Source organism: Spinacia oleracea, chromosome 4 (genome assembly GCF_020520425.1).
Source record: "Spinacia oleracea cultivar Varoflay chromosome 4, BTI_SOV_V1, whole genome shotgun sequence".
NCBI classification, from domain to species: Eukaryota; Viridiplantae; Streptophyta; class Magnoliopsida; order Caryophyllales; family Amaranthaceae; genus Spinacia; species Spinacia oleracea.
The window spans coordinates 13,827,741-13,840,607 of NC_079490.1; the positions used below are offsets into that span (position 1 = coordinate 13,827,741).

The following is a 12,867-nucleotide window of genomic DNA, read 5'->3' on the forward strand; positions in this document are numbered from 1 at the left end:
TGAAAATCTCCGTGGGAGGCACCATTTTCTTCAAATAGGATAAGCTATAATCAAAACTAATTACAACTATTTGATGGTACGCAGACCATATTTGAATTGAAAAACAACTTTGGTACTTTAGACCAATTACATTCAAATTAATGGTACGCAGACCATATTTTCTATCCTATTTGGGCCATACTAGTCACTTCATAACCTGCAAAACAGTACATATACAATATATACCATTCACCCATTCATTATCATGAATGGCCCACATAGCTGGTTAGTAAAACATATTATGCATCACATAAACATTTGCAGCAATTAATCAAGGGCACCAATAATCTACAAATTATTCAGTCCTTATTAATTCTAATCAAGTTGTTTTAACCTTAAAGATTTGTAGACCTAATCAAGAGTTTATGACTAAAAAATGGCTCCCACTTAAACCAATAAATTCATATGCTTTACTAATTTTAAACATAAAAATGTATTTCTAGTCTAACCGGAAACATACAAATTTAATTAAAGTTTAAAGCTCATATAAATTTATAATTGAATCCAAAAAGTTTAATTTAATTTCAGTCGTATTTAAATTAATTCATGATTTTAATTTTAGTAAAATAATTAGAATAAATAAAATTTATTATAATTACAATATTCAAAATTAAAATCCAAGAAAATAATTTAAATTATTAATTTTAAAATTAATTAAAATTACGTAAACTGAAAATTTCAAATTAAAATTTCAAAACGATCTAATCGCAACGCAACAATCCCACGCAACGCACGCCCATGGGCCACACGCACACAACCATCGCTGGCCATGTGCGCGCAGCCCATGCGCTACGTCGCATCGCTGCTGCTCACCATCGCAAGGCATCAATCGAACACGCGAGCTGGTGCTCGCTGCGCACGCCAGCGCTCGATGCACGCGAGCCATCGCTCGCTGCGCTCGCTTGCCAGCGCTCGATCCATGCGAGCCATCGCTCGCTGCGCGCCTGCCTTTCCCGCACGCGAGCTTGCGCTCATCGCACGAGGCAGCAGTATGCGAGCTGGCGCTCGCTGCGCGCGAGCCATCGACGTTGTGCGTAGCGCTCGTGGCACGCGAGCTTGCGCTCGCTGCGCGCGAGGCTCCGCATGCTTGCGCGAGGCAGTGCGCGGTGTGGCGCAGCACGCTTGCTGCCCACACGCGACTGCTCGTGCCTTGCTCTCGCCCCTGCCCACACGCCCATTGCTCACAGCCCACGACACAAGGCAGGGCTACTGCCTTGTGCTCGTGCACCATGCCCTTGCTCGCTGCATTCGTACCGCATGGGCGACGAGCTCCCTTGCTCGTCGTCGCATGCCCGCACTATACAATACCCCTTAAGGGTTACACGTAGCGTCCATTGCTTTGTGCGTGCAAGTTATATGAGCGAGTCGCATAAAAATTAAAAATTTATATTCAAAATTAATGACAAATTAATAAATAATATTAATTTCATAATTTTAGGGCGAAAAATCGAAAATTTATTATTTAATTGATTTCCGATTAACATGGATTCAAGTCTAGGTCATAAAAATTAAAATTTAACATAAATTTACAATTTTTATGGTGGTTTTTAATCATAGGTATCTAATTAAATTATAACTAATTATGAAAATCAAATTAATTCTAAATTATTCCAATTTTCAACAAATTAATCATAATTACAAATTAGATTGCATAATTAACAAGGCTAGGCATTCAAACTTGTTAAACATATACAGTAGGTCAATCAAAAATTCAAGATTTATCAACAAGAATCGCAAATATTTAATTTAACATCTTAAATTTACGAAATTTTGCATTCGAAAAACTAAAACCTCCGAAAAGTCATAGTTAGGCTTCGAATTTGAGAATTCTGGGTTCGGCCGAAAAGTACTATTTTTGTCAAAATTTTAGAATGCCTTTTACATGCGGAATTGACACAAAAATCACTCGATTTGGATGAGTAACGAAGAAACTGCCGAAAAACTGCGTACGTATAATTAAATAAACGCAATTTGCAATTAATTAACAATTACGAAAATTAATCACCCCTTTTAATTCTTGCAAATTTGTAATATTTAACCATGTTCATGCAATTTAGATTATGAAAATAATAAGAGGCTCGTGATACCACTGTGAGGTTATGATTCATATGACAAAACATAAATCATGCGGAAAAAACCATAAAGCCAGGAAAGCATATTATTTACACATAATCATTTAGCATAGTTTAGATGCATACACTTTGTTGCGTGCCCTCCCTAGCTGCGCCCGAACCGAACAAGAACAAGTCTTTAGGACTCCAAGTGTCGTCCCTCCGTAGATAGTCCACAGCACGTCCGGATCCGCCTTAAGCTTGACCAACTAGGATCGCCCTTAAGGTACTTAGAATTTTCGGCTATTGTAGGCAATTATATGACTGAATTTTTGCTCTCAAAAATCACTTTGAATACTTGAATACTCGATATAAATTATGAGCCCTTAACTCATATTTATAGACCATGGAATAAGTAATCAAATCCTACTAGGATACGAATTAATTAAATTAGAATCCTAGTAGAATTCTTATTTAATTAATTTATCTTTTAGGATTAGGAATTTTAATCATTAAACAAATCCTATACTCTTTAGGTTTCGTATGTGAACACAAACTCTACACGAGCATGACCCGCAAGCGTGTAGGCCATGCCCGCGCACAGCCCACACGGCCGCTCGGCCCACGCGAGCTACAAGCCCACGCGAGCTGCAGCAATGCTCGCAGCCCATTGCTGCGCGCGCTGCGCGCGCTGCCATGGCCTGCTGGGCCTGGCCTTGCGCTGGGCCTGGCGTGGCCTTGGCTGTTCGTGTGGCGCGCTTGGCTTGCTGGGCGATGGCCTGGCTTCGTGCTGGGCCCTCGTCCGGCAGGCCTCGTCCGATGCTTATTCGTACCATACGCTTCCGATTAAATTCCCGGTTCCGGAATTCATTTCCGATACGAACAATATTTAATATTTCCGATTCCGGAATTAATTTCCGTTTCGAACAAATATTTAATATTTCCGTTTCCGGAATTATTTTCCGATTCCGATAATATTTCCGATTCTGACAATATTTCCGTTTCCGGCAATATTTCCGATTCCGGCAATATTTCCATTTCCGATAATATTTTCCGATACGTACCATGTTTCCGTTTCCGGCAACATCTACGACTTGGATAATATTTATATTTCCGATACGATCCATATTTCCGTTTCCGGCAATATCATCGTTTTCGAAGTATTCATTTCTTGCCTGTGACGATCTCAGCTCCCACTGAAACCAAGATCCGTCGATTCCGAATATCCATAGATGGAGTATTTAATGCCATTAAATACTTGATCCGTTTACGTACTATTTGTGTGACCCTACGGGTTCAGTCAAGAGTAAGCTGTGGATTAATATCATTAATTCCACTTGAACTGAAGCGACCTCTAGCTAGGCATTCAGCTCACTTGATCTCACTGAATTATTAACTTGTTAATTAATACTGAACCGCACTTATTAGACTTAACATAGAATGCATACTTGGACCAAGGGCATTATTTCTTTCACTAGTATCTTTTTCTTGTTGTGTGGAAGTTGGTAGTCATTGTTTCCCTTATGTTTTAGAATCTCATTAGAAACAAATTGTAGAGTCATCCAAACATTATACAAAGTCTTAGGATGCAATTCTTTAAAAGAATCAATCACTGCCTCACTTAAGTCTTCCACTGTTCTTGGCATTTTCTTGTGCATAAGAGATTGAATTGACCTGAAATATCCTAAGTCCAATATATTGCAATCTGGACTGTTTGGTGGTTGTTGAGTCAATACAAATGTAAACCCATCTTGTTGAAAGTGTTGTTGCCATTCTGGATCAGCTTGCAATATGTGTGCCTTAGCATTGTCTTGAATTATGTAGATGACCTTTTCTCCTACATGTGGTGGCCACTTTTCTTTGATTGCTGGGATTATGTTGTTGATGAGCATGCCCCTTGTTGCAATTTGATTGACTGACTTGATTGGTTTAGTCTCAATTGTCCCCTTTACTCTGTTTTTTGATGTTCTCTTGGTTGCTATTGAATCTGTGAATGGAAAAATGCCTATTTTTCCATCAAACTCACACTGCCCATCTTCACCCCACCTTGGTCTTGCTACGGCTGCCATGAACATGAACTTTGGAATTTTTGTTCTTGACTTTGATGTTCTGTGTGGAAATGGTTCATTGTTTGCAAGATACACTCTTTGATTTTTCTGTGTTAGATAAAACCACTTCTCATCTGTGTGAATGAAATCAAACATGCTGTAATATGTTGGTTCATGTGGTATAGAGATATCCATTATCAGTCTAAGTACCCACCTCACCCTTGCCATCTTGCAATCATCTGAAATTCCTGGATGCAAGGGGCTTGAGTGGGGTTTAATCAGCTTCCTCTTAACCATCCTCCAAACTGTTGTTGGTCCCAAATTGAGCATCTGTGCAAGATCTCTAATGCATGTTCTATCCCCATGCCTATTGATGCAACTTGTTCATATGTCACTTGAATTCTCTTTCTGCCACAATTGTGATATTTGTTTTGCACAACATATGAGTTCATTGCTGCCTTCTGTTTCTTTGCCTTGTTCCATATCCCACCTATGGTTCTCCTTGTGTAACCATACTCCTTAACTGCCAAATCAACTGTCCCATGAATAAGGGTTTCTTTCCCTACATTCTTTCTGCAAAGCAAGAACAACAATATTTTCAGCCTCAATTCATTACTTATTCTTGGTGTTCTAGGCTTATGATGAACTTGTGCTGTTGTGTCTGATTGATGTTGAGATGATGTTGATTCTTCATGTGATGGCATGTTCAAATCAAATAAATAAGGGACCACTTGTAGATGTGATGAACTTACTGCTTCAATTTGTTGTTCTGCCACATCCTCATCATTTGGCACTTGCTGTGGTTCCTCATTAAGCTCTGGCACTTGCTGTGGTGCCTCATTAAGGTCTAGTAAACTCTGACCTTCATCAAAATCCCCATTTTCATCAACAGCAGTGGGCCCATCATCATCCGAGTCGGATTCCGTATTTGCGTCGTCTCCTTCATCATCAGAATAACCGAGGAAATCATCCTCTTCTTGATCTGAAGCCATTAATGTCCCCTATTTTAAGTAAACTCTAGTGAATTGAGGCTGAATTTATTGTGTTCACATACAGCAGATTTTTTGTAATTTTGGTGGGTTGCATTTATGAGACAAAATTTGTGGGAAAGTGACCCTATTTATAAAGGGTTTCAACTTTCCTGTTTTAGCTTTTCAGTTTGGAGGGAAAAGTTGGAGGGAAAAAATCCAACTCCAAACTTTTTGTTTTGGGAAAGTTTGGAGGGAAATGATTTTTTTGGAGGAATTCACGTGTAAACTGAATTTGTTTGGAGGAAAAGTCCCCACTTGCACATGTATTGGTCCCCACATCAAACAAATTTTTCTGATTTATTAATAAAGAAATAAATATCTTTATTTTAAATCATTTGTTTATTGTTTTCTCTCTCCTTCTTTATTCCAATCACTTACATCCAATTATTACTCTTACACCCAATCATTACACAAATACCCAAACATTCAAAGATTCCAGTTTTCTTATTTTCCACACCCATTTCCAAATGGGAAGAACTTAAAAGAACACAGGGAGTATATATTACTTCAATAATTCCCGTATCATGATCTGTCGAGAAGTCAATAGGGTAATATAGTTTACTGTTTCTTCCGTTAGCACATAAATTTGTTTTATGGGATCACAACTTGTATTTCTTAAACGTAGTATATTTTTTATATATGTTTTATTTAGCATGTAAGAAAAATGACCCTACTAAACTAATACTATACAAGTTTAGTTAGCTTAGTTAAGCAGGTTAACTCTTAAACCACTCTCAAATATATACGGAACCCGACCTTGTGACCTCCAGCTCATGAAGTAGCAACAACATACTACATACGGAGTACTACGTAGCTAATATAAGTGTATAGAACTATAGTACTAGGATTACGAATTAAAGATATTGCCACTTCTATTTTGAATAGTGTTTTTCTTTCTTAATTATTTCACAATTACATTTCTTTGTCCCCTTTTTAAGTTGACCAAAGAAAAAAAAAACTAGAAAATAACAGCAAAAAACAAAATCAAAAGTGGCATTGTGATGAATTTGTGAAATATATACCTTTGGTTAAAACAAAGCAAAATAAAAGAATTAGTAGCAGTAAAAAAAATAAAAAATTATATTCTAAATGGATGTGGGCTTAGATCATGGACACTTTGGGCTTCTCCCAGGCCCACCATAGTAGAAATGTTGGCCCCAATCATTGTTGTAAGAACTCTGGATATCATAACAATTGGTGTTCTCAGCAAGGATTTGGATGTCTTGTGGTGCACTAAGGCTGTTGTCTGAGTCTACAACTTGGAGGTTTCTGAAGTAACTGGCTTGTCCAAACCCATCATCGGCGAAACGGCCCGAACCCATTTGTGTCGCGGTGTGAAGCCCGTTGGCCCGTGTGTTGACCACCTCACCACCCCACTCTACCATGGTTGCATGATCTGTTAGGTGGGTGAATAGCTCTGCTGGCCAGTACCCTACAAGGGTGTCATCCCCAAAACTCATCCACCAATTCCCAATTTTTGGGTCCTGCAATTTTCAAAATATAAATAAATTATTATGAGAGGTGTATTATGATAAAGGTCGCAAGTTGCGACAATATTTAGTTGTCGCAATCTTACGTGTCTGAGTTTAATTGGTACATATAGGCGCCACGTAGGCTATGCGTCATCTGAATATTTTTACTATCAATGCAATATTTTTACTATGAAAATATGTAAATAAGATAGTCGATGTGAAAATTGAAACAATTAGAATATTAAGATTTTCCTACCTTTTTTTATAACATGTATAATAGGTTATATAAGTTAAATATTTTAGTTTCCAATTTAAATCATGACACATAAGCATGACATGTCATCATTGCGACCTTTATCATTTTTGAAACGACAATTCATACACTTAAGACACCATTTTTTTGTAACGAATTTTTTTTCAAAGGAAAATAATTTTACAAGAAAAATACGTATTTGACCGGTAGAATATCTAATAATATAGTAACATTTCTAACACATTAAAAGGAAACCTTTTAAGCGGCTTATATTCATATTTTATTAAAAAAATTGATCCCGTCCAAAACGGTTCTTAAAAGATTTTAGACCGGATCGAAGACCAGAAAATAATATTTCTCGACCAGTAGATTGAACCGGTTGTCTCTAGTTAGGCCCTGTAGAGGGAGTCAGTCTGGTCCGGTTCGATCCATATTTCTGGTTCAGGCCGATTTTTGAATACCCCTAACTATATGTGAATGTTACACCCAAGTGTATAATTAACAGACGATATAGAAAATCGTGTCTAACCTTCCAAATAAGAATGGTGATGTCAAATTGGTTGCTTGAAAACGAAGAAACCGGAGTAATAGCAGCACCAATAGCAATTCTGCTATTCATTTGCACGAACCCAGCACACAGAAGATTGTAGCATCCAGTTGCTTGATAAGAGTCACTCTGCATGATTTCAAACAACCAAAATTAATATTCATCCCTAATCAATCTCAATTTATTATCATTAATTGATCAATATCTACACATTATTCCGATTAATTTAGTTATTTTGTGACATTTTAATGGCAATAAGCCCGTAACAATTCATTATAAGGATAATGATATATGCATCTCTCAGGGTTATAAACAAGATGCCCTTAGTCGTTGACTAAATAAAATTCATTATTCCACTAATTAACTCAAGTGGTTTATCATGATAAGGAGTATGCAATGAATAAGTGGTCCATTTACTTTGGAAATTGGTGTAATCAAATTGGTCAGTTGATCCATAATTCAGATATTTAAGGCACATGGAAGTGTCACTTTCGTACCACTACTTGTAATTAGTACACTACTCTACTACCTAATTAATGTTCCATTATCTTATTTAATGTATTTACTATTGCTATTGGATCCACCATCCATTCCCCCCCCCCCTCAATTTTTTTAGGAGTACTAAGGAGGCATACGTGTGTGTCATCAACTTTGCACACGAGTCATAGGTCAAAAACTATGAACGTGTGTATGAACGTGCACACCCGAGTGTATAATAGATGATCATACTTCAGAAGTACAACTCTAAATATGTACACTCGAGTGTATAATAGATGATCATCCTTCATAGTGCTTCTAATAGAAATACTTACTCCGTACTTTAGATCAAATTCAACGTGATGCTAAAACCATAGAAATATCGTTGACAAAAGTTGATACAAGAGTTGACTTTTTATATAATGAACAAATAGTACGGAGTAGATGAGTGTATCAAGTTTGACCTCAAAGATACTTACCCATGTGTATTTTCGGATTTCAAAGAAATTTATCCCATTTTCTGAAATTTTCTTTTATTTTGTAAATATATTAATGTGTTGACTTTTACTTGCATGTTGTACCAATAATTTTTCAGAAATAAATAGAATAAAAAAAAACAAATTAAATTAATAGGGAAAGAAATCTAACCGTCCAATAAGTGAATAATCTTGGTCTGCTATCACCATAAAGCTCCGGACTGACCTGACTAGTACAACAATCAAATCCTTAGGGCTTCCATGCAACGTAATACTACTACTTCCGTTTCAAAATAATTGCAATATACGGAGTACGCCGAAACATGAAACATGAAAGGGCGGAGTTGGTTAAAGAATTGAAATAGATTACCTGCCAACCAGCTTCAATACTGTTAAGATCAGAGCCATCAAAATTGCCAGAGAGAACCCAAATTTGGGAAAGGCTAAACTCGTTCATTTCCTCAATGGATGGATCCCATACGTTTATCGTCGCCTTTGCTCCATATATTTCTCCCGATGTCCCCGTGTAAGCTATTGCATGCTACATACACACTCTCAAATTTCAATGTTTTGTAACTTATAAAATAATCGTGCTAAAAATGATGTTAAAGTAACAACATGGAGTATCGCCCCAAACCCGGATCACACATTGTTTAAGGGTGAAATACAGAGTAATTGTCAAAAATCAAAATTAAGTACTCCCTCCGTCTTTTTTGTTTTTTACGTTTTCTTTTTTGGATATTTTAAAATGTTCTTTACATTTCCTTTTATATTATCACACAAATAACTTAGTATTCTATCAAAATTTGTGTCCAATTATTATTTTAACCAATCAAATTAATTGGGTCATTTAATCTCTCACACTTTTCCATTGGGACATTAAATTTTTTCTCATTTCCCAATATCAGAATTTTGATAAAAGTGAAAACATTATAAATAAACGTAATTTATCTCGTTTAAATGAAAAAATTGAGGGATTTTTATGCAAATTAATTATTCATTAAAACGCGTGAAAAATACAAAACGTAAAAAACAAAAAGAGACGGAGGGAGTAGTACCTAAAATTAGGTGGAAGGAGTGAAGCATAATAGTGCATTTATATCTTGGGACCGTCAATAAATAAAATTCAAATTCAAGGAATAGAGGACATAATTAATTTGGTTTGGATCCGTCAATAAATAAAATTCAAGGAATGGAGGATATAATTAATTTGGTTTGGATCCGTCAATAAATAAAATTCAAGGAATGGAGGATATAATTAATTTGGTTTGGATAGTCCCATCTAATTAGAGTTTCTTCCTTGCATCCCTATTGGCTTTTAAATTTTTGGCATTACATTTATTTTTCCTAGTTTATTTTGATGGATGGAAAATTTTCTAATAATTATGGGGTACAAAATAAGTACGGAGTTAGTTCTTCTTCATTTTCCTGTTTTTTTGGAGTAATTAGTTGCAAAAGATGAAGTAAAAGAAGTGGAGAAAACTAGTCGTCTTTACTGTATAACTGGTTGTACTTTGCAAGATACGATCACTTGTAATCGTGTACAAACTACAAAGTACGGAGTAATAGTTTTGGTTGTACAGTACCATATTTTATGTACAACAGGTTGTACGTGCAGTATTACATACAAAAAATTGAAATTTAGTTTGTCATATTCGGGTAACTTCGGGTAACTTGGTATCATGCTTTCTTTTGACAAAATGACATGTCTTGTCAATAATAGCAAAAAGAATTAACATAATTAATCATAATTGACTCAAATTGAAATTTCCTTGTAATTTTTGAGAAGAGGCGCATGCATGTTTTCACCATGCACAAAGCAATAGTTAAAAGACGAGTGAAATCAATAGTACAAATATATTGTTAAAGGGTCCCTCCCTAATTGAGTGTCTTGGTCCCCTCTTTCCTAATTGTGCAACCTAGCTAAGGTAATTAGTGATCGATTCTCTTGTCAAAAAAATAAAATAAAAAAAATAGTGATCGATTGCAATTTATTGCCGCCATGGTTTATTAATTTGAAAATTAAGAAACTTATCAATTACGTTAACATGCTATCATGTACTCGTATCAATTTAAGAAACATTCTCAGTAACAATTTGATTTTTACAATGATGCACATTCGTGGAAGTTAACCTAGGTAGCAAATAACAATCGATCAAAAGATTATTGATTAAATCCTCGTTCATTAACAAATATCATTAACTCTCGAGCACTAATTAATACTACCCCCGTTTCATTAAGTATTTTACGTTTTAAAAAATGTATCTAAAAATCAAAACTTTGACCCATGAATTCTCACTATTATATTTATCAAAAATTACCATGAAATATTTTGTTAGATTCATCTCGAAATGTATTTTATAAATATCAACATTTTATAATTTTTTGTCATACAAAATTGAATATAGTAATAGTCAAACATTACACCGGGCTCCGTCCAAATAATAAGAGTAAATAACTTTTTGAAACGGAAGTAGTACATTATAACCATATCAAATTATCAACCATCAAACAAATCATTACACCAACAAGTATGTACTCATAATCAAACGTAATTGTTAACATTTCCTCCAATTAATTAATCTTCATTTTGTTGTTATATTATGATCGACTCAAAATTATAATAATTTTTATTACAGTAATAATGCCGTATCATTATATTCACATAATTAATAATTAATTAATAATTAATGAAGGGAAATACGTACCTCGTGGCCATTGCCATTAACAACATCAGGAGCATCAACCCTTCTAGCTAAAGGAAGTGATCTGGACCGTTTCTTTCCAAAATCATACAAAGATTTAGACCTCAGCACATCATTTACTGTACTCCGCCGCACCGGAACAGTTCCCTTTGGGCACCTTGTTCCATTTAAATGCCACATTTGCCATTCTATTTCTTTTATCCCTTCTTTGCCCTTTTTGCTATTATCTTCCCTTTCTTCATCTATTTTTACCATTTTCATTCTTGGTATCTCTGATGGCATTTTCTGTCACATTCATTAAATAATTAATTAGGGAAATAAAAATATAATTAGACTAAATAATTTCGCAATCAGACGAAATAATACGGTCAAAAATACTCCCCCAATGCACAACCAATGTGGACTACTTTAATAGTCACGTTTGTAGTGTAATTTGAATTAGTCATAAGTCGTAACGTGACAGTTCGATTTGAACGGAGGAAGTATCCACGTGAAATGAGAAAATATTAAAGAAACTTGTACATTTAATAAAATAATAAATTAGGAAAATAAAATGTAAGTACACTAAATAATTTCACAATTCAACGAAATAATATGGTCAAAGCTAGTATGGTGTACACTTGTACACACCCCCTCTATCAACAATCAGTATATATTTGTATTTGTAATGTAATTTGGACTAGTTCGTAAGGTGACAGTTTTAATTCGGACGAAGCAACTACCCACGTGGAAAGTAAAAATAAATTAAAGAAACTTGCACATAAATTTGCACCTAAAGTTGAAAACTTTTCTTTGAATTCACGAGAAGAAAAACAAACCTGAATCTTGTGATTTTTGAGAAGGGGGTGATCAAAAGCTGGTTGTTTTTTCTTATGAACACAATCTATAATGTCTCCATCTGGGCTCTGAAAATAGGAACACAAATACAACAAAATTAGACCACACAAACAAACAAAATAGAAGATCCCCTTTTTTTTTTTACTTTTTAAAAACAAGCCAACAAAGAATTTCCACAAAAATAACTACAAAATAAAGAAAGAAATTACAGTAGTTAATAAACTAATTAACAGACAAACCTGAATGGTAAAAACAGGAGGTTTGGTAATCTTGTCAATGTGCTTCTGAATCCTCTCAAATCTCAAGTTGCTAACTTGTCTATATTTTGTGTAATTCAACCCCAAAACAACCCTAAATCCTCCCAAAAACAGGACAAATAAAACTAAAAAAACAAGATGAAAACTTTTATAAGAATTTAAACTCTTTGTTCTCCCAATAAAATAACCCATATTTTTTTTTTCTTTCTAAAATGTAATTACATTCTCACTATCAATTCTTTTTAAAAACCCAGATGAGAAAAAATGTTCCTGAATCCAAAAAAAAGAAGCAGAGTAACCCTCCTCTGTTTTTAATCTCCTCTGTTTTGAATATCCTCTGTTTTGTGGTTTCTCTCACTAGTTTATCTCTCTAGAATAGTAATGTAGGGGAGAAATGAAGAAGGGTGGGTGCAAAAACTGGAAAATGAAATAAATTTGGAAGAAACTTCTATGGTTTGAACAAGGACAGATAGATCATGATTACTGATATTGCTTGCATTGGAGTCATATATATCATCCAAATATTTAAACCTCTCTGTTTTTCCAATTAATATTTGGGTTTTTTTTTTTTTTTTTTTGGAGTTTTGATTTCTTTCTTGTTTTTTTGAGTGTGGTTTTAATAAATTTGTACCAAGAAAAAAGAAAAGAGAAAAAAAGGAGGGAAATGTGAATTG

General features: G+C 35.0%; 1 protein-coding gene across 1 annotated transcript; it reads right to left on the reverse strand.

Moving 5' to 3' along the window:
* Positions 1-6,135: 6,135 nt before the first annotated feature.
* On the reverse strand, positions 6,136-12,867 carry LOC110792509 (uncharacterized). The gene is made up of 7 exons (XM_021997331.2): positions 12,176-12,867; positions 11,918-12,004; positions 11,103-11,384; positions 8,765-8,935; positions 8,567-8,620; positions 7,424-7,570; positions 6,136-6,653 (listed from the first exon to the last, which is right to left on the reverse strand). Exons 1-7 carry the CDS (start codon positions 12,383-12,385, stop codon positions 6,276-6,278), a joined length of 1,329 nt encoding a protein of 442 aa, XP_021853023.1. The 5' UTR covers positions 12,386-12,867; the 3' UTR covers positions 6,136-6,275.

Excerpts from the sequence above, each read along its gene's own strand:
- LOC110792509 (XM_021997331.2), bottom strand. The coding sequence starts at position 12,385 with ATGGGTTATTTTATTGGGAGAACAAAGAGTTTAAATTCTTATAAAAGT. Across the intron at positions 12,005-12,175 it reads CTCCTGTTTTTACCATTCAG|AGCCCAGATGGAGACATTAT; the intron begins GTTTGTCTGTTA and ends TCCTATTTTCAG. Across the intron at positions 8,621-8,764 it reads GTATTGAAGCTGGTTGGCAG|GTCAGTCCGGAGCTTTATGG; the intron begins GTAATCTATTTC and ends TGTACTAGTCAG.